Genomic DNA, 26857 nt, shown 5'->3' on the forward strand with positions numbered 1-26857 from the left:
CAGTCTACTTTTGAAGTGTGCTAATCGTGGTTATTGATTTTGACTCTGGCCAACGCAAAAATCAAGCTGGAGGTGGAAAGATCTAAGAAAAATGACACATGGATGTAAAGGTTTAGAGTGGTACATTTTTGCAGAGCATGTGACAGATATGGAGGAGAGAGCTCCAACAAACAGAGGATGGGTGATACACACAACACCTATAACAGCCAAAATAATTATACTTAAGTTAAAACTTGTTTAAAACCAATCAACTGCAGTTTTAATTGAAATATTGTAAAAGAAGTGTTACTTTGAGGTTTTATAGGCTCTGAGCCAGTTGGTGAATTGTTTCAAGCCTAAACTTTGTATAGTATTCCACATAATTACCCCCCCCCCCACGTCATCAACGACAGCTGTGCGACAGCTCACAGAAGGTTTCTAGTTCACACACATTAAGTTTAATATTAAAAATAAACTGGCAGCAAACAACAAATAAAAAAAACAAGATTAGTGCACATCAGAAACAATTGTACAAGTCTTTTCTTGGACAAATTACATTATGTACAGTATACCACACCCTGTTCCTTTTAAAACAATACAAAGCAATTTCAAACTCGTGATGCTGTGCTGACAGTTGTGTAGAGGTTGTTGGAATTTGAGCAATTATTTAATGTAATGCGGAGAACGGCCCATTGTTGACAAAAAACAGGAGCACAATTTCAGTTCGAACCAAGGCATTATACGTTTTGTAAAAGGAAAAAAGTGTTTTTTTTGTCATTTTGCTAAAAGATGAATTGTTTTATTGCCTCGCCCATTGGTGCTAAATGCAAATGACACAAATACTGTTCTAAAAGGGAAACAAAGGGATGCGTTTCTTGTTCCATATGTGCAAAATCCTCCAAACTATTCCCAAATCCAGGAGGGATGTACATGCATTTCAAGACAGGGAAGGTAAAAAGATCAGTGTGAAGGAAACACCTGGTCCTAGAAAATGTTCCCAACATGACAGTTTTCTTTTGTTTTTTATCTCAAGGCAAAAATCTAGTGCGTTTGGAGTGATACTATGCTCTGACCATGAAATTAGATACTCAGAGTCACAATCTGAATGAAAATGACAAATTATTTGAGCCAAGTTCAAGGCTAAAATCTGATGACTGTACAAGAATAACACATGTACGGTACTGTATATCAAAATAAATGAACACAAACATTTGCCCTTCAGTTTTAAAGAAAAGCTCAGAGATGCTCAGCATTGTCAGTGATGACTGACCCATAGTTGCTCATCTGCCCGTCATTGGCTCATTATCCCGGACGTTCACGCCCAGGATGTGAAACTAGCCATAATTACAAAAGGCACGTGACACCAAAACATGTGGTTAATTTTCCCTGAACATTCTTATCCTTCAAGGTACAACAAACATTGGTTTTCCAACATACATTAGATGAGAATGTGTTTTATTCCTGTGGTAAACTAAATAAGCTATCCATTTCTAATGGTAAAACACCAGAGACATTTAGGGAAATTGATTTGTAAACCCTCATATTAATGTATTTGTGTGTTTTAATAGCTCAAGCCAAAAAAAAAGAAAAAATGAAATACATTACTCAAGAAAAATATGTTTTAAAATTCAGTTCATTTATATTTTAGGTCCAATAACTGCAGAAAATAAAGTTGGTGTCAAATTACAATCAGAATCTGAAAACTGACCAGTTTGAACCAAAGTACATAAAGAATGATGCCGTTGTCAAATGACAGAGATTGGTTTCTAACTTAATGACCTTAGATATCCTTAATAAATGGAGCATAGAAAGAGAAAAATAAAACTTCCTCTGTCACATGCCTGTTTCCTTAGCCTACTGAAGTGTACATTTTTACTATTTCAGTATTAGGAGGAGAGAAAAAAAGGAATCACAACAAAAATGATTAATGTACAAACAATTCCAACAAAACTAAAATGGAAAACACTTGAACAGATCTGAACTGTCCAGAGAAAGCATTCAGTTACTGTAGAAGCTGTGTGCAGTAATTTTTTTGTAAAATGATAAGCTTACAAATGCAGAGAAACCTTGAGATTAGTTTTATTTTACAGTTTTTCACTATTCCTACACCTGGTCTGCTGCTCATCATAAGAAATGTACAAATTCTAAATCCATCAACAGAAGAGCCGTCAGTCTAACCCAGAGACAGTTTTGGTCAATTCAAAACGTGCACACACACTGTCTATTGTAATAACAGTAAAACCCAAATGTGAGTTTAGGGAGAACGAGTTTTGCACAAGTAATGAACCGAATCAAATCATTTTTTAAATAAGCTGATCATCCATGCCTGGTACGTATGAAGAAAACAAAGTGAAGTGCTGACTGAAACATGAAGAGACTCATTTTATCAGTTCAAGTTCAGACACGGGGGGGAGCATAGATCTGAGGCACAAAGATGAGAACTGGGACACACAAAAGGGTCGTTCAACAGTCGCCTAAATTGTGAGAGTGACTTCAAAATAAAAGTGCAGATATTTGCTATGTAATTTGAATTAAGTTAAATCTAACATTCTAAAAATGACATTTCTGTTTTATTTCTTCGTGTTTAGTCCTTTTTTAAGGACAGATGGAGAACAACCTAGATCAAGTATCTTTATTTGAGGCCGACATCTTGAGCCAAAAGTGAGATTTATGTTGCACTTTTGTTTACATATTGTGTCCAGACTTACTATACTTAAAAAATAATAATATGTACATCATTGTAGCTCAGATTTATACTTTCTGGTTGTATGGGATGTGAGCACATTTTAGGGGTTAGAGGAGTTCTGATCCCAGGTTTCATGGAGGAAAGGAAATATTTTAATGAGATGAGCTTGTGTTGTACTAGCTTCTGTCTTTACATGTGTACAGTCTATTCTGAAACACAGATGCTTTAAGATCCCCTCCCAGGTTACACCCCCAAAGCGATACAATGTCCCTGTCTCTTTGCAATCTAACTCACTGAAAGGTGAGCTGATCTTACAGAAGTGCTCAGACAGATTTTTCACCATTAAATAGTTCATTAAACACGTAGACGCTGAAGTCTGGTACCTGTGGACATCCATGATGTGAACACCTGCACATCCACATCACTGGCCAAAATGCACTGAACGTGTGGGAGAAAGTCTCCATTAGGGTTAATCCTTCGTTTGTTACCCATCACACATCTGCTTGACTCACTCTTCTCCATTTCTTCTGCACGTGATCATCTGAAGGGAGCGGCTGTGGTGGTTCACACCAAGTGAAGCACGTATGCGCTACACGTTTCTGTGAGAGACGAGCCAACTCCTCTTCCATTCGTCCAAATCTCTTTATGCAACTTTAAGTGCAGAAGAGAGAAGAATGAATAATGCCAGCACAGAAGAAAGCAGAGCAGACTCACAGACCAGGCTGGGCCAGTACACAGCCTTTGATCTACAACTGATCTACGGAGAGAAAAAAACTTCCATGCGGATGGATTTATGCTAACGTTTGAGAGAGAAAAAGAAAAAGTCAAAGATTGAGATTCTACAATGCTTCTTTATCAGTTGCCTGTTTTCTGTGTGTTTGTACACGTGATGCTGTGGCGATGGTGCTCATCCAGTGGTGCGTCTATGACACTCCGTTCACCATTGCGGGAGTGTCTTGTTTGTCCTTCTTCATCCCACGATCTCTCAGAGGTCTTTGATGGTGGTGGCGTGTTGGACCATCCCCTCCGATGCCACTATGGGATGTAGAGGGCCCCCCTCCACTCCCTGCTCCTCCTCCTCGGACGTTAGAGGAGTGCTGCACACTGCGCTCATTGTTTCCATCCACACGAATCTGCAGGAGAGAATAAACAGTGTCTGAACTCACATGCACAACTGGTTCAACCGTCCAAAAGAAAACGGGCCAACAAGACGTGCTGCTGTTCCAGGTAACCTGGGAACCTTTTTAACTCATGTCCCAATTGTTCTTAACAATGGCTGTTGCTGTCCTTACTTTCATGCTAATACAACTACCGGTATTTACTTGCTCTGTAACTGCTGCTGAGCCCTGTCTGGAACACCGCCACAAATCACAATACAGGACTCTACACAAAATTTTCGAGTGGTGCACTGGTACGACCAACTGTCTCAGTCGGTCGCACCAGTACAGAATTTGGTGGTGGGGGGGAATGGTGTACAGCATAGCCATGCATGCTGATGAATAGTTGACTTAACTGGCGTACCGTAGTTTTGTATGAAGTAAAGATTGACAGTGACTCGAGATGTGATGAATAAAAATATCTTGTTTTCATTTCAGAAAACTCAACTTTTATCTTTTTTTAATATACATTCATTGTTTTGTCATTTTCTGACCCACTTGCTCCATTTCAAGGTTGCGGGGGAAATTTAGGAATCGGTAAATTTCAAGAACAAAATTGTGAAAACCGATTATCAATTTGTTTTCACTACCCTTAACACTAAATAGAGGTGGCTAATCAACCCTATAGCATAAACAATCAACAAGTAGAGCATCAGATTTTCTGTATTCTCGGAAAACAGACAGAAATGACAGAATTCACCTCCTGAAAAGGAAATCTAAATATTTGCTTTATTTTCTTTATTCCTATTTCTATTGTTATTAAACAAAATCAAGCAGAAACTGCAACATGACATGGAATATACTCACATGTATATTTTTGGACAATATTATGCATTCATTTTTAGTGAATGGGTGGGAAAAAAATAGAAAATGCTGTTCTTGCACAAAATCTGACACATTATTAGGGAGTTCACCCTATTGAAATGGAATTAGCTGAATGACATGAACTAAACCCTCACAGATATGTTTTGGGACAATAATATTACGCATTTTAACTATATTTTTTGCAATAAAACAGGTGGTCTAAAGCCTAGCAAGTGCAGTATTATTTGACAGACGTCATATTCTGTGCAAAATGTTGCGAGATTAAGGCAAGTGTGCTTTCAGCATACTAATGCAGCATATAAATATGAAATTAATGAAAAAGTTCACTCAATGAACCTTGTTAAGCATGTTTGGAACGATTTCAGGAACTTTAACTGCTATAGTCATCCAATTTCATTTATTAGCATCAACGTGACAACCTTGCTGGTCAAACAAAAAACCCAAAAGCCTGAACCACTATGAATCACGCTACATCTTGGGGTCAGATACCACAGCACCTCCTCAGAGGTCTGGTGTAGTCCTTATAAGCTGCGGCTGTATAAAACCTGTAGGTAAACATCAGTGAGTTGTTCTGAACTCACCCACTGGAGCCACCGTCTCCAGTTCGTCCAGACTGTAGACCATACAGCTGGTAACCGGTTCTCCAGCTGAGCAGCTGCTCTTTCTGTCCTTCGTTCCGCGTGCTCTTCCCTTCCCACCCATCCCCCGTCCCAGGTCCGATGAGCGCGCCCCACATGTGCTCCTCTGCTTGGTGCACCTCTACCCTGCCCCCCACTGCTAGGTGTGCCCCCATGTGCTCTGTTGCTACACGTGCCCGGACGTCTCAGCGCGTAACTCCCCGTTTCCTCCTTTTGGAATTTCAATATAAGGTCACCCTACACACTTGCACAGATGCGACCAGATTACATTTTCATTTGCACACACTGGAAAAAATACGAGCCCTGCAATATATATATTTATTCGCTAAATTATGACACCTTTGGAGCTATGTTGGCATTTTTTGGGATAGGTGGAGAGATCTAATGTGGTTCGGTAGGGTAACGAATGGCACTTAATGACAGCCTTCATGACACCTTATTCATGCTAATGACAGCCTAATGTCAGCCTTTATGTATAAAAAGTGTGACCATACATTTTACAAGAAGTAGTGGGTTTCTGTTAACTTTCCAAATCACTGATTATTGCCATTAATCAATTTATGCAAAACAAGTCATTTTTATTAGTCCTGCATGTCTTTCCTTTATTTGTCCAGGGAACAATATCTACCTGTAGGGTGTCCTCTGGCGGTCTTGTCTTGGGGTCTCTGATGTGTCGAGGTCTTGGTTCACTCCACTGCATGTCATCACCTGAACCCCAATACATTAGATTTAAGATGTGGAAGACTATAAAAATTGACACTCACTACAGAACGAAATAATGCTTTCTACATCATTTTGTGAGGAATGTTTTTTTTTAGCTATAGAACGAATCAGTTTAAAAAAAAAAAAGTAATAAAAAAGAAAAAAGGTTTGAATATTTAAAACAGCCAAGGATGATTATCACTTACTTTTATATCCTCCTCTGCCTCTGCCCCCTCCTCTCCCCCTACCGCCCCCGGCACCTGCTCTTTTTCTCATATCCGTCCGTCTTGGCAGAGTCCCGCCTCCGGTCATCAGCTCCTCTGCGGGGGCCAATGACCAGTCGCTGAGTTCGTCTCTATGGTCAGATTCAGTCTCTGAAGCGTTGGATGCTTCCGAGTTGGTGCCTGGAAAAAGTTCACAGGGCAATCCTAGATCAGCTGCTTCAGAAAGACATTTAACACATTTATTTTAACAAGTTTCATACATCCATCATCTCTAGCCCTCATCTTAGGAAAGGTGCTTAGGTCTACTGCATGTTGCAAGCACTTAACTCAATGACTGCCATTGATGTACATAAACATAATTTCAAATACAACCGTTCACTGCCATTGACGTATATGTACGTCAATTATGTTTTTCAATGGGGGTTGCTAGGAGAGTTTACAAGAGGAGATGGTGAAGCTCAAGCGGCTCACACTTGAGCAAAGCCTGTGTTGACCTAGGTCGACTACTGAGAGTGTAGCATATGTGAGAAAAGGCGATCAACAACCTGGACCAAGCGGTGAGACTTGGCATGTTGGGGAGGAGGAGGAGGAAGATGCAGGTGAGGGGGGTGTGGACTTACTGTAAGGGCACGATACAACTGACCCAGATAACAATATAATAATGTTGCCATCAAAAGCCCAGTCTCAGTGTTGTATTATAGAAGGAAACCTATGTTCAGATGTTACAAGTGTCACTAAAGCAAAAAACATTAGCATAACTCACTGTTCTGCTTGACAGGTTTGTTTTCACAAAAAGCCTGTTTTCTCAGCTTTTTTGTGTGAAACCAACTGCTGATTACAGAACGAAACAAGCTAGAAACGAAAAATGTTTTACTGATGAAAGTAGAGAGTCATTTCTTTCAGATTTTTTATAATCATAGTACAAAAGATTCTGAGTCTCAAAAGATTAGTCAAAATGCTCTAAAATGGCTGGCAGCCAATGAGTTAACATTTAAATTCTATTGCATTAAAAGTGAAACCAACAGTTTGAAGCTGTGAACCAGTACTAGAAAGAAATATAGGAAATATCACAGCAAGTCTACTGACCACTTTGTGAAGCTAAACAACACCATACTATGTCAATACGATTGATCTGCTAAACAACCACTCAACGCATTTGTGCAACACAAGCGATAATAAAGTGATTCACAACTAAAGCATTGAGCTTACTAACATTCAGTTGAACAGTGCAATGAAAAACTTAGATTTTCATGTTCTGTAATGATAGAAAGCTGTCGTTGATTACAGACCGTTATCTGAACCTGAATCATTTCCGTCTTACAAGTAACAACAAGATGACATAAGTTGGGCACACCTAATACAGGAGTCTCATAGAATCCATGTTTGAAGTTCTTCATTTGTTGTACCTGAAGTAAATGCTGCTCCTCCCCCTCTCCGCCCTCGTCCTCCTCTTCCTCCCCCTCCTGCATAGGGTTTCCCTCCTATGCCTCCACCTCGGCCCATCCCCAGCCCCATGCCATTATCAAACACGTAGGTTTTGTCTTTAGGGTTTCGTGGTCCTGTCCCAACTCCCCCACCTCCTCCTCCAATCTGTCTCAGCTGCTCGTCAATTTGAAGACGCTCGAGGCGCAGCTGATCCACCTCCTGTGTACATTAAATCATTTCACAATTAATATACAAATAGAATCAAATATCCACATATCTTGAGAGAAGCAGGGTAGGAATAAATACAACTTAAAACATGTGAACAAAATGGAACGTTCCCCTTGCTTTATTTGTTTCTAGTTCTTTAATGTTGAACAGGTTGTTGGAAATCAAAACAAGCACACAAACCTTAAGCATAAAGACATTTTTTGTGCCATTACAAAAAAATACAGTGGCCTTAAAGCTGCAGTTTGTACGTTCCTTTAGTGTCATTTGGTCAAAAATCTAGAAGAAGAGGAGCTCTAATGTCAGAGTCTCTAAAACATCAGAAAACTCTCTAATAACGCAAGAAAAAGCTGCTCAATTTTTTGCTAGTCGCTTCTGACAAAAAGCTGCTAAGGGATGCCAGTGGATTTGAAACAGGGAGGGGAGGGGGGAGTGTGGTTGTTCCCATTCCAGTCTCACAGATTCTACATACTGCAGCTTTAAGAAATCAAGTCCCTCGACATAACAGTGTTGACAGTTTTGAGTATTCCTGAAGTTAACAATATAAATGCAAAAAAGATATAAAACCATGTAAATTATGAATTATGTGTTCTTGAGGTATTTTAAGAGATAGTACATACTAAATTTGTTAAAAAGGACTTGCTTGAATGGATAGAATGCAAACCCTTCGATTATTGGACTGCCAACACAGTTTAATGCAAGTCATAGAATTTAAGTTAAATGGACCATATATACAATAGCTACATTGCTTATGAGTTATGTTTGTTCTCCATGAAAATCACCCCCAAAAAACATTGAGACCCAAACCTTAAGGTAGTTGAGGTGATAGTCCAGCAGCACTTTAGCATTGGAGATGCTTTCCTTTGTCCCAACAAACACAAATGGCACCAGTCCCTGTGACAATGGTCCAAAACATGAAGATAAGCATCAATTCTGCAACTGAAGATAAAAGGAAGATAACAATTTCTCACTTACCTCATCGGTTGCTGCAGCTGCTGAGGCCTTTTTTTCATTTTCAGGCTCGATGCGAACTCGCACCACACCAGACTTATCAACCACTTCCTGAATCAATTTACCGTTCTTACCAATCACCTTGCCTGTCGGTTAACAAAAAAAAAAAAAGTGTTAACAATTGACCAAGGTGATATATATTATACCAATCGAGAAGATGTTCTCTGAAACGTGCTTTCTTACCTACTAAATTTCGTGGAACTTTAATGACATCTTCAGAAAACTCTAAAAAACTCCTTGCTATACGAACCGCATCCTGATCCTGAATTAACCACAAAGACACTTCTGTCACTGTTCCTGAGTAACAATAATATTTATTATTTGGTGTGGCTAATTAATTTACCTCTCCATATATGTGGAAGGTGCATGTTTCTTCATCCAAGTCGATGTTTGTAACTCCAGGAACTTTACGCGCCTGCTGGATGTTGGCGCCGTGTGTCCCGATGGCGAGGCCCATTAAATCATCCCGTACTGCAAACTGTTCATGGAATCGAGATGCTAGCTGTCTAGAACTCTATTTAAAAACAGAAAAGGAGAAAAATAAATAAATAAAGAGGCACATGAAATAAAATTAAAAAAACACATGCTGTGGTTTTGTGTGTGTCATGTTTGCACCTCCAGTTGTCTATTTGCCTCTTCATTCCTCAGCATGAGAGACAGTTTGGTGCGGAGGCTCCTGAAGTGCATGTCGCTCATCATATTAGCACGCTTTGTTGTGAACTCATTGACTGACTGTGAGGAAACAGATAAAGCATCCTTTAATTCAAAATTTACAGCAAATATTAACATTTTAAATCCCAGCTGAATTGTTATTACATTAGGTATACACTAGGATGAAAAAAAAAAACATGGAATTACGTGCACTCAATATAATAATGTAAGAATATTAACACAAACCAAAATAACAAGTTGCTTTTTCTCCGAGTCATAGGTGACACTGAATCCTCCCACTGCTTTCTTGAAGTCTTTGTGTGCAGATTCCTTGGAGCACCTAATGATGAACAATAAATAAATGAAGATACAAAATAAAAAAATAAAAATAAAAAAGGCTGACTATAGAAGAATTAGACTATTATGTAAACCCTACAGACTGTGTACATGTGTGACATTAATTACTGGGTTTGATGAAAACCAACTCAGTATTAAAATAGATGAAAAAGTTAGTGTTTGTTTAATAGAGCAGTGTTTCCCAACCAGGAGTACGCATACCCCTAGGGGTACGTGAGCACATTACAGGGGGTACGTGGAAAAAATAAGAATTTATTTCTAAGATATAAGAAAAATATTCTATTACATTAATTTCACAAGTCCGTCAATAAAATGGTACGTGTGCGCAATGACTTGTTTTTAAATTTTAAATGCAATCAAATGACAGCATGTGCAGACAAAAAGACATATTCAAAGAAGTTCCTTTTGTGGTAAATGTCATAAAACTTATATCACAGGCAGGTTAATTATTTGTTTTAAATTTATTTATTTATATTAATTATTATTTGTATTTATTTTTTCTAATTTCAACTTTATTATTTTCTTAAATAACAATATAATCATAGAATACTAGTATTAATAATACAGTATTAATAATACAAACGTTTACTATAATATTATTTCTTATATTTATCATTTTGATTGCCTTGAAGGCAAGATCATTTTATGTTTAATTTGAGTTAAATAAGAAGATAATGCCTGAATATTAATTGTTCAATTTAAGAAGATGAAATAAAAATTACTTGTGTTGAATATTCAGTTGTGTTATGTTCTACTTTTGCAGAATCATGAACACGTATGAGTGAGAGGGTACTCATGGTATGACAAAAAGGCTCACGGGGTACAAAAAAGGTTGGGAACCACTGTAATAGAGGACAGAACACCTCAGGACTAAAGTTAAGCCGACTCCTTATGTCACACCACCTGTCACTTCCACACAAATGTTTATTTGTAGACTAAAGGCAGTGGCGTCTTTAATGTCACTTCACTGTTCTGTCTTTTAAATAGTGTCAGACAGCTGTTCAGCCTTTTGAAAGCTTAGTACAAGGCGATAGCTACACATTAAACTATGGCAGCCATGTGAGAACATTCAAAGTTAACTTTAGTTCCACTTCCAATGAAGGGGAAACAGCTTATGATAGCACACAACATGAACTTCAATAAGATTTGACTACATAGGTGTAAGCCATGTACAAGGTTGTGCAAACACATAATAGTTTACGGTATACGATGCAGGATTTTCTAAAAAAAATGAAGTATGAGAAGCATGTTAGGGGTCCTACTCACATCTGCCGTAGATCTTCAGGTACATCCAGTCTGATCTTAATGAATGTGGTTTTAGTGGCTGGTTTGTTTGGGTTGACCGGCCGTAGTCGTTCCAGTGTCACTATCTCATTTAAAGTAGCATCACATGCAGCGTACTCGATTACATAAAACTAGAGAAAAAGAAGGATATGGTAAATAAAAGAACAAGAGCAACAAATACCTAGCCTTAATACTTTGAGAACTAAGAGGAAAGGAACTATGTTTGATTTTTGTTTCTCAATAAGAGATAGAAATTACCAAATTCAATATTAACAAATATTTAAATAAAATTTGAATAGATCAAGACTGAGTCTGACTCAAATTAATTTTCTGACCTTCAGTTTGAATTCAAAGCTGCTTTAGATTGATTAAAATGATTCCTGGTCCCAACATGTACAGTATATCTACAGTATGTTAGTATGACTTAAAGAGAAACAGAACTGAGCCGCACCTCTCCTTTGACCATGCGAACTTTGGCTAACCACCAGCCACATGGCTCCTTGTCATTAGCCCTGGAATATACCTAAGACAAAACACACGCAGATGGGAGACTTCAAACAACCTTCAACTTTACCAGGACAATATGGCAGACAAGAAAGACTCAAAAGCATCTGGCAGGATGACGTAGTAACAGAGGCCACAAAAGAAAAGAAATGTATGCACAGAGCAAGTTGCTAGCATTATTTTGGATCTACTTAAAATGGAGTTTATCCAAAAAGACACTTTTCCCCATCAACAGCCTGTAGTGTTAAATAGTCTAACTCTTTACATTTCATAAAAAGATCTATCGCAGAACAGAGTGCAAAAATAATCCTTTTGTACTACACTTGTGGATTCTTATTCTTTTTAACGTGCTCCACTTTCTGAACCTATAATAGAAAAATATGCGAGTTGAGAGTTCTCACCTCAACCTCATCACTCTCATTGATCTCTTTGCAGAACCCTGTGGGAGGAGGAAAGCGCACATCCTGGAATGGGATTTGGCGCTCTGGCTGCCAGCTAAAAGGATCACAAAAAACAAAAGGCATTAGTTTCTATCCATTTGTTGAAGGTAAAGAACATTTTTTGGAAATACGTAGAATACTCACTTGTTTTCAAATGCCACAGTGACTGAACCCTCGTTAACATCCTTCACAAAGGCCTGCAGGAAACACAACTGTTTATTTTATAAAGTCCTAATTCAAGGTCAATAAAACAGCATCAAGCATCTGAAAGAAGAACAGCTTTGATGTTTCAGCTTATTTCAGATGTTGAACCCCATTCCTTTGCATCTTGATGCCCATGTTTTTGAAAGTAGATTGTACATGTGTGTCCAATAGTGCAACTACTGCCTTGAAGGAAAAAAGAGCACAAAGAGCGTAGCTTATGGCTAGTGGAAACAGACGAATGGATGAGGCTCAGAGAAATGGAAAGCTGTTTTGGTAATGTTTAAACCACTATAAATTTATCTTTGATTTGGCATGTCGATAGAGAACTGGTCATTGATCTTATTTGCAATATAAAAAGCTGACATGAAGAGTAATGTTCAGTTTATCTCTCTCTGTTAGAATTGTCAAATGTCAATCCAGACTCAGGGCAGGCGAGAGAGCAACGCAGCACACCCTTACGCACCCCCACCCCTAATTATATATCATCAGGGTTCTCACCAGCGCTGTGTAGTGTTGGGGCCGCCAACGTTGTAATTTTGCTCCCCGACAGAGCGATGGCGACCCCTATGTTCAGTTTTCAGCAACGTAGGGGGGATTTTTTTTTTTAAATTGGTATCGTTGTAATGATTGTTGCACACAAAAGGGACTTCCATACATGCACTGGATGTTTAAACTCTTTGTTCTGAATAACCAAAAAACACACACATCAACTGCACCATCTATTTAATACAGGCAATCTGCTCAGATGCTCCCGTCTTTACCTGAAGACCCCTGCAGCCCTTTAGCTGCCCCCGATGCCGCCTGTTTGCATAGTCCAAAATAAACAGTGCTTCAACCAGACGAAGCAGCTCATCATGTTTCTAAATTCGCAACGAATCATTCTACATGCACGCGAATGAATGTGAACACCGTTGAGTTGAAAAGTGTTTGGGCTTAAAGAGACATAGGCTTCATTCTGGTCGGACGGGTTCAGGCGATGTTCTCTCGGGCCAGGTCTTCTTTTTCGGTCCGGTTACTGTGTATGATTGCATCGTGCCCGTGTGTGATGCACATGTCCTCTGTGTGTGTGCATTCCAATATTACTGCAACTTCAACCTTATACCTAATTTAAATTTGAAAAGCACGTCTTGGAATCAGTCTTTTGAATAAATTATTATTTCTTGTCTCTACAGTGTGTGTGAGTATTAGTGGAGGACCTATTCCAAGCATGAGTAACGCTAACTACATTCATATCATCTTCACCAATTCAACAAATAACTTTTAGCTTTGAAATAAGGCTGGAAGATAAAAACAACAACAAAAAACTTTAAAAAAAGGCTTTAGCGATCCCCCTATGCTGTGAAAAATTCCTGGTGAGAACCCTGATATTCATATATAGAAAAATATACCCATTTGCGGAACCCATACACAATAAAAAAAGGCTCCTATGCCAGTTACATATTTACCACAAAGAGTAATTTGAAAAGTCTCTGCATGTTCTGCAATCATTTTCATTTGTTTCAGCTGCTCTGTAGCTTAGGGTAAAGTATCTGTCTCCCATCTGGTGGACCTAAGGCTTGAGAGAATTCCAGAAAAAAGCAGGAAAAGCGATTTCAATAAATAGAACCCCAACATAAAATGTTGTTTGGAAATATTCTTTTCTTCACACACTTGCACACCTCCCTTCCCATAATAAAATAGGATTTCTGCCCTTTGCTCCACTACAATCGACATTGCAATGTTTAAGGCTTTTGCAGGTACACAATGATTTATAAGTAGTTTTAGCACTGGTTTAAGTTAAAGGATGATAAACTGCACAGCAAAGATTTTATTGCATTTACAGTTTAATGAAGTTATCTCTGGTCAAAGGAATGTGACAAACCTGCCTTTTTGTGCAATGTAAAACCACCATTAGCTCAGGAAAGATGACAGATGATGAACAGTGTGGTGGACAGCTTAATTTTACAAAGATCCTTTTAACATGGAGGGAAAAAAACCTAGCAGTACAAGTGGTGGAAGGTATAATGTAAATTTAGCTTACGGTAAAGTTTTGAAGTCAATCGACCAATCGCGATACTGCTTTTTGATGACATCATTGTGTCTGCCTTTGCATGACAACCGCTTCAAGCACAGAGACCACGAAGAAGTAGGAGCTGGTTAATAGAATGGTGCTACAGCTCTGATTTGGACTTGGGTTGGATTTAAAAAGTAAGATTGTTAGCAGAAAAATGTGATTGAAAGATGAGTTGAGTGACTGCCTGCAGCAAGCAAAGGTAACACAAGCAGTTTGTTCTACTGTATAAAAACTAAACGTTGTGAGGAAAGCCAGAGGATGCGCTGAACTCAAACAGTCAGTCTGTTCCGATCTGAACATATGACGTGTGTTTGACCATATTCACACAAGTTTCTGTATTTACCAATTCTGACATGAGCGTTCGCTACGGTCATATCTCACGTCAGGTCTGACCTCATGGGCGCAAATCTGAATTTGTGGTGCAGAACAGCCAAATATGACAAAGACTGAAAATATTAGATATGAAAGAACTTCAGCTGTTATTTAAATGTATGTAGAAACACTTTTAGAACAATCAAAACAGATTATTAAAACAGAATAAAATCAATCTAAACAAGAAGACAGTCATCAACATCCCCCGCCAGATTGGTTGTCATTATAACTCACAACCTTAATTAAATCTAAGAACTTAGATGTTTACATAAGAAAATATTATCACATCAGAATATAAAATTGCTAACAATTAAACCGTTTCTAAGAAAAGCTGTCCCCTTTGAAGATACCTCTATCAGAGTTAAAAAAAAAAATAAAAATAAAAAAAAAAAACGAACATGGGCAATAACTACAAAAAAAATAATAATAATTTGCGCACTTCTCATTTTCAAACTCCATCAAGGTATTGATACCCTGAAGCCACACACCAAATTTTGTTATCTTATCTTCAACAGTTTCTAAGAAATGTTGTCCTGTTTGAAGATACCTCAAACAGAGTAAAGAACGACAGAACAAGGGCAATAACTCCGTAAAAAATAAGTCGGGTAAAAAAATTATTGTGTGCTTCTCATTTTCGAACTCCATCAAGGTATTGATGCCCTGAAGCCAGACACCGAATTTGGTTATCCTATCTTAAACGGTTTCTATGAAAATCTGTCACCGTTAACTCGGACGGACGGAGCTCAAACCTATATCTCTCTTCCACACTTTGTTTTGGCGGGAGATAAAAAAGCCCACGTTATTACTGACACCTTAACTTATTTGGTTTAATCTCAATAAACCCACTGATGAACCGTGCTACAGGATCAGGCATTGATTATTTCGGTGCTTACGTGTTGTTTTCTTCTTCTTCAGCTGAGTGTTGACAGTATTTCACTCAGATGAAGAAGAAGAAAGTGGAAGTATTCTGTCCAATAGGCGACCGGCCATTTTTCCCGCGAAAGCACCATACATTTTGAGCTTTGGGAATGTTCTCAAATTACATTATGTTTTTATTTTATTTATTTATTTATTTATTATACTTAGATCAATTTAGGTTTTCTCAGGGGCTGTAAAACCAATCATATTATATATATTTACAGTATATATTGCAATACATACCGTTACCATGAAGGGATGCAGTTTATACTGGGATATGAATTTTTGGTCATACCGCCCAGCCCTAAAACACTTTGTATACTGGTGAAGCGTAGAAAGAGAATGGTTGCGAGAATTGTGAAGCTAAAGAGAACACAGACACCAACAGTGATGCATTCAAAACGAATACACCTGATGAATCGACAATTTTAACAAAAACTTCCTCTAGCAACATGTAGAATAACATTAGGTATAGACGAGGAACTTATTTCTACAGACTTAACATTTACATTCTTTGCGTTTATGTCATACAGGTGTTTCTTTAGATAATTTAACGATTGTTGTTTTTTTGTTTTTTTCATCTAAAAAATAAAATAAAATAATAAAAATCACTGCATTACATAAAGCATATTCTGCTTGAGGAATACATGATGTCCCTGAGAAAAACTGCTCTAACTGCTTGTAGACATTAATACTCTAAAAAGAATAACTGTGAGCACAACAAACGACTGACTTTTCTGAGGATCTAAAACAGCCAAAGATGGTTAGTTAACCTACGGAACCCATTTACAGACACATTTTGGTTATCACACATCTGTTTGCGAGCACCAGCAAAATGGAAGGATCAGTAGCTTTGTTTACAGGTTTTCAGTCCCCAGTCTAAAGTGGACGCTGGTCAGGCCGCACACACCCCTGAGCTAGCCCGGTTCCCATTAGCTAACCTTATCATTCAGCACCACATCGTAAGTAAGCATAATTAAACTGGTGCACTCACCTTATAAAAGGCTCCACTGGTCCCTCGGACTTCCACCACCAGCTCCTCCATGACACAAGTCCCTGGAGCGCGCTAGCAAGCTAACTACACCGAGTTATGCTAGCAGCTAGCTGGCTAGCAGGCTAGCCTGACGCTAGCCGAAGCAGTTAGCTGCGGTAAGGTTCGCAGGTTAGCCCAAATATCCTGTCAGTAGGATGCAGAAAGACGCTACCAGAACCGCTTGTGGATTTTGTTATCGGTTTTGCACCAGCAGTGAATTTCTTGTGTATCCCTTTCAAATTTGCACTATAGTCTGTATAGTAAATCCAAATCGAAACAAATTAGTTAGCCTGATGTAGCTAGTTAGGTGAGTGCTGTATGATTAGCGGTGGAGCAGCTCCCGCTGGCTGTTTCTTCGTGTGACGTCAGCAGCTCTTCCTCTGCTGAAGGCTGTTCACACTCATCAGTGGCCTTACTGCCCTCTACCGGTACTCACTGGAACACAGCCAACACAGTCTCACAATAATCAATCTGGAGCACTAACAAAGAGGAAAGTTTAACAAACCTGCTGCCCATAATGGAATAAATACAACACAGTGGTCAATTCAACAATGAATTTACAAAATCTAAATACACTATTCACATTATTTCAAGTGCTGCCTAAGTCGCTATGTTGTAATGTGATTTTGTTTCAAAACTATGATTGTTTTTTGAGCATGTGTAAGTTGTTTTTACTATGTTATAACAGTAAACATGAGTTAAAGTTATCTGTTGATTAAATACCTAATACCTTGTTTCAAAAGCTAAGAATCAAAGGTGGGTTTCTCTTTTTCACTTGACTGATTGAGTTAAACAATTTATTAACAACAGTTGAGTTGTTATATATAATATATATATATATATATATATATATATAATTTTTTTTTTAATCACAGATACAATTTTACCCGTGGTCAGAGAGTAGCAGCCCAAGAAATAAGGTGGATAACAGTTTGCATAATATACACCTAAAACATGCACAATATCTTCAATATGTTATATGTACAAGCTATATTGTCCCAGGGCTAAGCTATAATATATGTCACACATTCCCCTCACAGAAAGAAGGTCCTGGGGTGGACACTTGGGTCCTTTCTGTGTGGAGTTTGCGTGTTCTCTATGTTATTAAAATTAATATACATCTTTACGATCTTAAAAGCAGAATTATCTACTTGAGTATTTTTTTTTTAAGTCAAAGACAACTCACATGTTTTTGGATGAAGGAAGACAAAAAACTAAAGGCAAAAACATAGAAACGATGAAAAACGTAAAAGCATTAGCGAGTCAGTGATGGTGAAATATGAGATGTACACAGCTTGGTTTAAAAGGACAAAACCACATAAACATTCAGACAGAAAAAGACTGAGAGGATGGCACAAAAAATGGGAAAAGGAATTTCAGAGAATGAAGGAATGGAAACATAAATGTCTTTTGTGTGTTTATGTTTTTCATGGGACAGCAATGGGTTCCAATATACATCAAGGAAAGAGACATCAACAATAAAATTCCTGGTCAAATATAGACGTTTCTTGAGCAGTTTTATCATAAGTGGAAACAAGGTTACAGATAAATTATCAGATACTGTCTGGCTCCTGTACAGGGAAGAACACTTTTGAAAGTCTCATTACAACATACTGTACCTACTGAGAGAACTTCATGTTAATGTAGCAACTCTCAGAATTCCTGAAAAATCTTCAAAACCTTATTCTACTTCAGTCATTGAACTTTTTCAGGGCTGTTTTCGTCATATCTGGTCACAAAATGAGAAACATCTTGGTACATTTCTTTTCCTCAGGCATGATTTTAATGTAACTGAGAGATTAGTCCTAACTTTGATACAGTATGAGAATCTTTACTCATTATTTGTACAGCTTTTTTAGGAAATTTGACCCCAGGTTTTAAAGAGTGAATCACTTCAGGTCACAAATTTGTACATACATTAAAGCAAAATACAGCTGTCGTTGCCATTTTATTGTTAACTCAGTTATTTGACTCATAACTGCTGCTGGTATAATCATATAGTCATGCTTGGAAATGACAAGATCAGCATTTGAGGCAAAGACTGTCAGTATTTTCAGTGTTAGAACTGCTCAGAGCAATGAAAAAGGAGGTCATCTGACTGTTAGCCTCAAGTATAGTGCATCATTTAAAAGCATTGATAAAATATGGTCAAATGGGCTGCTTTTTAAAGGGTAACAGTGAAAATTCATGATTAAATGTCTTAGTACACAATGGCTTCTTCGTTTTAACATACTCATGTGCTGTAAATTCAGCGTGTTGTATTAGAAGCAGTTATATAAAGAAATGGAGTTTTAATTTCTGATGTTGACCCATTCTGTAACAATATGTATGTATATAAAATATTTGAAGAAATTGGAAGTGGGAATATGTTTGATAGACTTGAAAGAGTTCAAATATGAAAACATTTATGCTACTTTGCCCAAGAGACCGCTTAAAATTTTAAGGCAATAGACGGAAAAGCAGTGATACAGTCATTGGTTAGAACGACTACAGATGAATGTTGATGTGACAAAAAAAGAAAAGAAATATAAGCACTTGTTGTTAAAACAAAACCCACCTGGAAGTACTGTTAGTTACACATAAGAGTGTCTGGGATTGAAGAAGTGGGGGAAAAATCCACGATAAACAGGCAATGTCACTCTTTGCCGGATTGCTGATAAACGTGCAACACCATCTATATTTCTTAACCTGTCCTGAAGAGCAACAATTTGATGCATTACATGTGATTTTACCTTGTGTTTTATCCCTTCTGACCATTTAGCCTCTTCTGGACTCAGCTTTCCTTCGCTTACTGGTAAATTTGCACTCATTTTTAAAAGCATTTTTGCCCACTCTATTCTTCCTCTTCCTTGACATGTACAACTCATTTATATTTTTTCTCAACAGGGACAGTTCCTCTTTTTCTCAGTCTCTTGTGAAAGCCGCACTCTCCCGTCCTCCCTCTCCACATTTCTGTAAAGCAGGGATTTCTGTGTCTTTAATCGGCAGGCCAAAGACATGAAGATGGTGTCAATTTTATGGCTTTCTCCTGGGTCTTTCGCTGAGGTCTCAAATAGGATCATGTTGTGGGCATCTGCAAACTGCAGGGCCATATTATAAGACACCTAAAAAAAAATAAGCAGGAGTGCTTGAATAAGACCCACAGGGTGAACTAACAATTTGAACATTGTACAGTCTTTCCTTTGCACCAACCTGTATTTGGTCTGTGAGGTCACATTTGTTTCCAACTAAAACTCGAGGTACTGATTCTGACACCCGATGGCCGTTACACTCCTGGAACACAACAGATATTACAGTCATTCAGTAATACCAGAAATAGCAACAAGTACAGTAAGTGATTTATTGACATATCTATAAGAACAAACTCTTAATTGTCCAAAGAATTGATAAATGTTGGACAAGCCATTTTGGAGTCATTCTTTCAGCTGACCATTAACTCATGACCAAATTCAACTCTTCCAGAGCAAGTGTGGATGAGAGGCATAAGTTACAGTCGCAATAAAAAAAAACCCCTTTATGTTTGAATTACACTTCTGTGAAATATCAGTAGAATTTAATAAGGCAGTGCATGATTTCCAAATCTGGGAAACAAAAAAGGCTAGATTAAGCTAGCATCATGAGGAATTATAACTCAGACTGCACCTTTAATATAGTGTCTAAACAACAGTGACGTGCAGTCAGGATAGGCAAGGTAGGCAGTGCCTACCCAAGGGTGAATTGATATTTTGATTATTTGTTTTAATTATAATATAATTATAAATTATTTATTTTTCCAATTCCGATAGCCTACAGTACCTATAAGTTTGAAAGTGTCAGCATTTTGTGCTTTTCATAGACTAAATGACTTAACATCGCTATTTCCTGGTACGGCAGAGACGCTGCACAGTCTCACTCCGCTCTAAGGCAGGAGGAGGCCACACCCCCTTCCAAAAGCACATCGCTGCTCTGCCTCTGTTTCTATAGCGTGTTTTTACGTGTTTGTGCATGTGCAGTCAGTTCCCCAAGATGAAAACCATTTACATAAAAAGGCTGCTCTCTATGCTGCCTTTGGACGTAACCGCGATGCTAAATGCTATACATACTGTACATTCACAGTGCATTAGTGAATTGATAGAGCGTTTCTAGCTAATGGGAGGGATAACACTACAGGCAGGACGACAGCACTAGAGACGATAAAGAAACTTTATTTTGAGGAAAAACAATAGCTTTTAAAAGATGGGAGACCAACACCTGAGCTACCAGACCTTCAGCAAAGCTAAGATCAGAAAATTGTTGTTGTTGTCATTTTCTCCGTGTTTCTGTGTTTCCAACACAAACAATGGATGCGCTGTCGTCTCATGAGATATTTCTTGTTGGGAGAGTATGGAGGCTATATTAAATAATTGTTCATGTTTCTTTAATAGTGTTTTACGATGTTGATTTTGTTAGATGGCTAAATACTTGTTCATGTGGATCTTGTTGGGTTTTTTCTTTCTTATTATGAATTTTATATTTTGAAAAGCGCATTGAGATGACTTTGTTGTAAATTGCACTGTACAAATAAAGTTGAATTGAATTGAATTAAGACTTGCCAGCAGAAACATATGGAATTGTCATTGGTGTTTACAGTGGTGGTCTCGATTTGCAACGTCCTGCCTACCCAACCCTAGTGCTCACAGCACGTCACAGCTAAACAACCATACAACTATATTTATCACCAAGTTGATCAATAAGGCCCAGAAAGTGGAATTAAATTATAGTCATTCAGCTTGCTGAAACTGTTCTGGAGGAAGGTTAAAACTCTACTTCTGGGATTTGGTTTAAAATGCTTCTTTGCATTGGGCTGTATTTTGTTTCTAACAATAATTTAGTTATAGCTGCTCAAGAACTGACTAGACGTGACTGATAAATTGTGTTGCCTAAAAGTACTAACTTCCTTGAGTTCAGTCATTTTTACTCTAATCTGCATCTTAATGAAAGAGGCTTGTTGGCCCTCCAAGGAAATAGGAAGTAGGATGGGCCAGAGCAAGGACGGACTAAGGCTGTGTTTGAAATCACATACTAACATACTATACACTACACACTCAATGAGTATATACTGTCTACTATATACTATAAGTATGGTTAGGAAGATTAGGACAATTACTTTTCCCACTGAAGTTGCATTTCGAACCTAAAATGACAAAAACGAAAGCACACTGAGGCTAAAAAGCTCCGTGGATTCGCCACCTTTAAAAGTTCTGAAAGCATTTTAAGTAAGAAAGTGACCAAGTAGAATATCAACATGTGGTCATTTGATCCATAAAACTCACGGAAACACATTTCATGTTGACATTTTGGAGATTTTCGGAGATCCGCCATTGTGCTACTGACAAAACTTCTGGTTAACTTCAAAACAAGAGATGCTTTTATTTTGAAAGGGGAATATTTGATTTTTAGCTTGAAGCCGGTCCCAGGACGATTTTACGCTCACAATGCAACATGGGGCAGTTGACTATGACTAGTGTGCCCACCGTGCATACTTAAAAAATCTCCCGATATAGTATACATCTGGATATTTCTCCCATACTCAATATTTCCATCTTATCAAATGAGACCGCACTACATACTCATTTTGACGTCAGACTTAGTGTGAGTAGTATGTTAGTATGTGATTTCTAACAGCCAAAGTCACTGATCCCAATAAGGGTGGGACCATAACTCGCATTATGAGATCTCTGACATCATTACACATGATGACTCTCTCTATGATTGTTCTGATATGATTAAAAACAAATGAATAATAATAATATATATGTTTTTCCTTTTTAAAATATTGCATTGTTCTTGCAAAACCAGTATTGTGTAACATATCGTAAACAAGCACTATCGTCAAACCACTAAACCTAAATAATATTTAAGTTTTACTGAAATGTTCTCTTAAATCAATTTACTGTAATTTTGCTAAACAACAAGACATTTGTTGAAAAGACCAAAGAATGATCTGCCTTTTTCATGAAGACAGCCTTTCGTAGCACCTCCAGGAACTTTCACAGCTAGGAATGCAACATCCAATGAGATTTGGTCCAAATAATCTAAGTAAATTATTAGCCAATAGTTCAACCTAACAAGGGTTTAAGACCCGAATCATTCCACTTGTGTCATTACAAACCTCTATCCACAGCTGAAGGTTATTAAAGGAAGAAATCTTGGTCATATCATAGACAAACACCACTGCATGGACGTTACGGTAATAATGTTCCACCATTGACTTTCGGAAACGTTCCTGGCCCGCCGTGTCCCACAACTGCACCTGTTGCAAAACACACATGTAAGGATTTTGGTTAGATTTGATTCGAGCGTTCCTTAAAATACATTTACACCAACAAGTGCAAGGCATTGATAAAAAATCTGAGTCTGAAACAAAGTAAACCTGTTACTATACATCTGATCCAACATTCCATGACACTGATGGGATGCTAGTGGTAGGAGGTTCAAACAATCTTCTGTGGCCTACTCCAGAAGTGCACACCCCAACCTTAAGGACGTACTAGGACAAGGACAACAAGATGCTTTACAAAGAAACAGGGTGTTATATGACACAATGGGCAGTATAGTGGATGATGCTGGTGAGTCAGCATTAGGGGCACCAGCAGGTTGCAGACAGACTGATGCTGAGGAGGGGGAAGGGAGCACAGCACTGGGAATGGTCCTGTGTTTATCTGCCGTGGTGGTTTCAGTGAGGGGGAGGTGTGCATGTTTCCACAACATCTCAATCAGTTCTTCAGTCAATCCAAACAGACACACATGTGAATCTGTCATAACAAAGTTTGCAGTAATTGCTTCTCCTGATGTAATCTAAAGACTTTAATCTGTTGTTGCTGAATTGCTTTCAAAGATGGCAATCTTCAAGCAAGGTTGGTTTAAATCAGTAGAGCTGCAAATACTTGAATTTGCTACTTCCATGAGTATTTGTGGAGCTTATGAGTATGTCCTAAAAGAAATTTAAAAAAAAAAAAAAAAGTGTAATATGTTCATTGCCAATTATTGTATTCTAATCCATGACAAAGGAATAAGCCCTGCAGTTAATTAAGTAACAAATCCAATAAGGATGTGTGCATTTAGGCCAGGGGTGTCAAACTCATTTTACTTCAGGGGCCAAATATAGAGCAGGTAAATCTAAAGAGGGCCACAGTTTTTATGCTGGAAAATGACTAATTTCAAAATGATTGTGCCCTAGATTGCACTTCTACGTAAACATAAAATGCAAAATATGTATCCAAGCAATAACTTATATATATAACTCCGAACAGGATCTTGACTTTAAATTTCTTAGATTTTGTGACCAATTTCTATTTATCTATGAAATAATTTGAGGAAAATTGAAGGATTTTGTAGGAGTTTTTTTTCTCACAATTTAACACTAAAAGTGACTGCAATCATGCGATATAACTGCATCAGAAGTGTTGAATTTTATTTACACAATGATTCATGTTTTCTCTGTAATTTTTTTACTTTCCCCTGCGGGCCGAATTGGATGCTCCAAAGGGATGGATTTGGCCCCTGGGCCATGAGTTTGACACGTGATTTAGGCCAATGATGCTATATATTGACAGCTTCTAATAATAGATGATCTCAACTAAAAGCTGGTGTGTTGTTGTTCCTCAGTGTGATGGATTGTTATGATAATACAGACGATGCTCTTTGTTATTATTAGCCATAATGACCTGATGGAGTAGATCTTCCTCCTACCTTCACGGTCTCCCCCTCGAACTCCACCGCCTTCTCCCTGAAATCCACGCCGATGGTGGCCCCTGTCTCATCGGGGAAACTCCCACCCGTGAAGCGGAAGGTTAGGCAGGTCTTCCCCACGTTGGAGTCCCCGATGACGATGATCTTAAAGATCCGCGTGTGGATGCTCGAGCTGCTGAGCTCCAGGGAGGACGTGACAACGCTCGGCGCTGCTCCGCTGTTAGCTCGGCTCCGGGAGGCTCGGTGCACATCCATGGACGATGTCAGGATGGTGACATGGTCGTCAGTCCCGCTTCTCCTGACGCTCCCTGTGCCAGCAGCGATCCCATCTCCTGCTCCTGCTTCACGGGTGTCTTCCTCCTGGGAATCGTTGGTCATGATGCGTAAAGCGTGTATTCTGAACGGATGGAGGAAGGGAGAGGGATGATGATGATGATGATGATGAAGGATGATGATGATGATGATGAAGGATGATGATGATGATGATGCTGCGCCGTCAGACGCTGGATGAGCCCCACAGGAGGATGTGTTTGTCTATGAGTACAACATAAACCGGAATAGTATCAATTCAAAGGAAGTGTTAACACAAATCAGCCCTTATATACTGTAGATAGATATAGTAATAGAGATTCTCAAAACATTAGAATTTATCAGTAATAAAAAAATAGCGTTGGGACGATATATAAAGTTTACCAGTCGATATACGATACTGAGATCAAGATAACGATACAAGATTATATTTTTGAAAAAGGAAAAAAGAAAAAGTTTGAAAAATGATTTGACTTACTCTGGGGATATTTACATATTCTCAATTGCTCTATATACTTTATACCAGTGTTTTTCAACCTTGGGGTCCAGACTGCATGTGGAGTCGCCTGACATGTCTAGTAATTGGTAAATAAAGGGTTAGTATTTGCCCTGATCCACGGTGCTATTGGTACGTTTACGCACGTAGCGTCTAAGGGTTAGGTTTAGGGTTAGGTTAGGTTAGGTTATAACCCTACATCGCGGTTAGATTTTGTCTTAGTCACGTGACCTAAACTGGCCAATGAGGGGTGCTGCGTACGGATAGAATGTCAGTATATTGATACGGCTACCATACGGATAGCCACTGCCATAAATAAATGGGTAAAAACTGATTAAAACTCTATTTTTATAACTACACATCACACACAATACATATCAAATAACTGTGCTATTTACCTAAACTTTCTCAAATATGAGTCTAGTTAAAATAAAACGCTGTATAAAAAATATCTGAGGTGGTGCACTAAATCTAGCTACTCTGTATTTCTAACACACTTTAGTAAACATTATTAAAAATTAATTCTAGAAAAAAAGAAATGTCTCTGGGTTCGCCAGACATTTGTGATATCAAAACTGGCTCACTACCCGAAATAGGTTGGGAACCTCTGCTCTATACTTTCTATATTAAAATTAATTTGGACTATTTACGTGCAGAAAGTGCCTCTCTGCAGATAGAAGGACAAAACAGAGACTGACACTTCATGCCAGTCTAAAATTAAAAATAAATCATGTCATCGTCATGACATTCTTAAAAAAAAAAAAAAAAAAACATCTGCGCACAAATTAACTTTGCCACTGCCCCCCAGCCCCTACAATATCACAATATACCACTCGTACCCAGTGGCGTAGGCTGTTCCCCAATTACAATTACATTCTGATTATTATTTTACCCCCTGAAAGTCAATTATATTTACATTCTCAGTTACTAAAGTTAATTTACAATACTGGTCACAAATAGAGTCTGAAATAAATAATGCTATACTTACAGTATGTCCTTCCTCTTGTGTTAGCTTTCTGTTATACCATCTCTTTCGCGGGTCAGTTTTGACCCATGTCTTAATTCAGCTGTAACATACACAAAAAATATTATCTATCATCTTATTTGATTCTCATTTCTTGGCTACCTTGTTAGACTTCCTAATCAATGAACATATAGATTTAAATATATTTGGTGTGGGTGTCTGAGCCTGTTTTTTGTCAGTATACCCCTTGATAAGAGAATCATACAAATAAACACAAGTTTGTTGTGTTACCTGACCACAGGTGTTATGCACCATGGCACCTGAGCAGTTCTGAGCAATTTTCCACACGCCAATATGACAATACGATTTCTAACCGCAAATTGTTAGAAGAACTCAGATTTTCTAAATTCCAACAAGTTCTCAAAAACATATCTGTCATGTATTGCTTGGATATTGTCCGTGCCTTTTATACTTTACATATGTGTATGTTGTAGTGCAAAGTAGACCACAATAATGTTGAATTTGTTCTTTTTTCCCTGCCCAATATCTGCGTCCTCTGTATTTGGCCCCTGAACTAAAAGGAGTTTGACACCCCTGCCATAAAGATTAGAGAACTGAAAATGTTTTTTTGGACCTCTACACACCATATTCCACTGCCTTCCTGCTTGATTACAGTATTTTTCTTCTTCT

The 26857-nt window shown here is 38.2% G+C and overlaps 3 protein-coding genes across 6 annotated transcripts in view; all 3 read right to left on the bottom strand.

The window, feature by feature from the left end:
- Positions 1 to 414: 414 nt before the first annotated feature.
- fmr1 (fragile X messenger ribonucleoprotein 1) lies at positions 415 to 17046 on the bottom strand. Its single transcript, XM_028459691.1, has 15 exons — positions 16650 to 17046; positions 12253 to 12305; positions 12070 to 12163; positions 11616 to 11687; positions 11147 to 11295; positions 9770 to 9863; positions 9488 to 9604; positions 9216 to 9386; positions 9056 to 9134; positions 8837 to 8958; positions 8669 to 8755; positions 7618 to 7855; positions 6194 to 6391; positions 5914 to 5993; positions 415 to 3798 (listed from the first exon to the last, which is right to left on the bottom strand). Exons 1-15 carry the CDS (start codon positions 16698 to 16700, stop codon positions 3589 to 3591), a joined length of 1815 nt encoding a protein of 604 aa, XP_028315492.1. The 5' UTR covers positions 16701 to 17046; the 3' UTR covers positions 415 to 3588.
- A 2521-nt stretch (positions 17047 to 19567) lies between these two features.
- Positions 19568 to 24776, bottom strand: rab33a (RAB33A, member RAS oncogene family). Its single transcript, XM_028459118.1, has 4 exons — positions 24399 to 24776; positions 22819 to 22959; positions 19881 to 19961; positions 19568 to 19792 (listed from the first exon to the last, which is right to left on the bottom strand). Exons 1-4 carry the CDS (start codon positions 24774 to 24776, stop codon positions 19568 to 19570), a joined length of 825 nt encoding a protein of 274 aa, XP_028314919.1.
- Position 24777: 1 nt separating this feature from the next.
- Positions 24778 to 26857, bottom strand: part of LOC114470951 (matrix-remodeling-associated protein 5) — a 37171-nt gene continuing 35091 nt past the window's right edge. For 3 of the 4 annotated variants that reach the window (XM_028459396.1, XM_028459398.1, XM_028459394.1), the window contains exons 18-19: positions 26192 to 26270; positions 24778 to 24932 (exon numbers count right to left, since the gene is read on the bottom strand). The gene's annotated coding sequence lies outside the window, so the exon portion shown is untranslated. Of the gene's footprint in view, positions 24933 to 26191; positions 26271 to 26857 lie in introns of those variants that run through there. The other variant, XM_028459395.1, reaches the window with a different exon arrangement.

This window comes from Gouania willdenowi, chromosome 10, assembly GCF_900634775.1.
Source record: "Gouania willdenowi chromosome 10, fGouWil2.1, whole genome shotgun sequence".
In the NCBI taxonomy this organism is placed as follows: domain Eukaryota; kingdom Metazoa; phylum Chordata; class Actinopteri; order Blenniiformes; family Gobiesocidae; genus Gouania; species Gouania willdenowi.

Bases quoted from the DNA above. Each gene is read 5' to 3' on its own strand.
- fmr1 (XM_028459691.1), bottom strand. From the start codon at position 16,700: ATGGAGGAGCTGGTGGTGGAAGTCCGAGGGACCAGTGGAGCCTTTTAT. The intron at 12,306-16,649 runs GTGAGTGCACCA...TGTTTCCTGCAG, and splicing joins CCAGTGGAGCCTTTTATAAG to GCCTTTGTGAAGGATGTTAA. The intron at 6,392-7,617 runs GTACAACAAATG...AACTTTTTCCAG, and splicing joins AGGAGCAGCATTTACTTCAG to GCACCAACTCGGAAGCATCC.
- rab33a (XM_028459118.1), bottom strand. From the start codon at position 24,776: ATGACCAACGATTCCCAGGAGGAAGACACCCGTGAAGCAGGAGCAGGA. The intron at 22,960-24,398 runs GTAGGAGGAAGA...GTTTTGCAACAG, and splicing joins TCGAGGGGGAGACCGTGAAG to GTGCAGTTGTGGGACACGGC. The intron at 19,793-19,880 runs GTTGGTGCAAAG...ATTTTTTTTTAG, and splicing joins ACCTCACAGACCAAATACAG to GTGTCTTATAATATGGCCCT.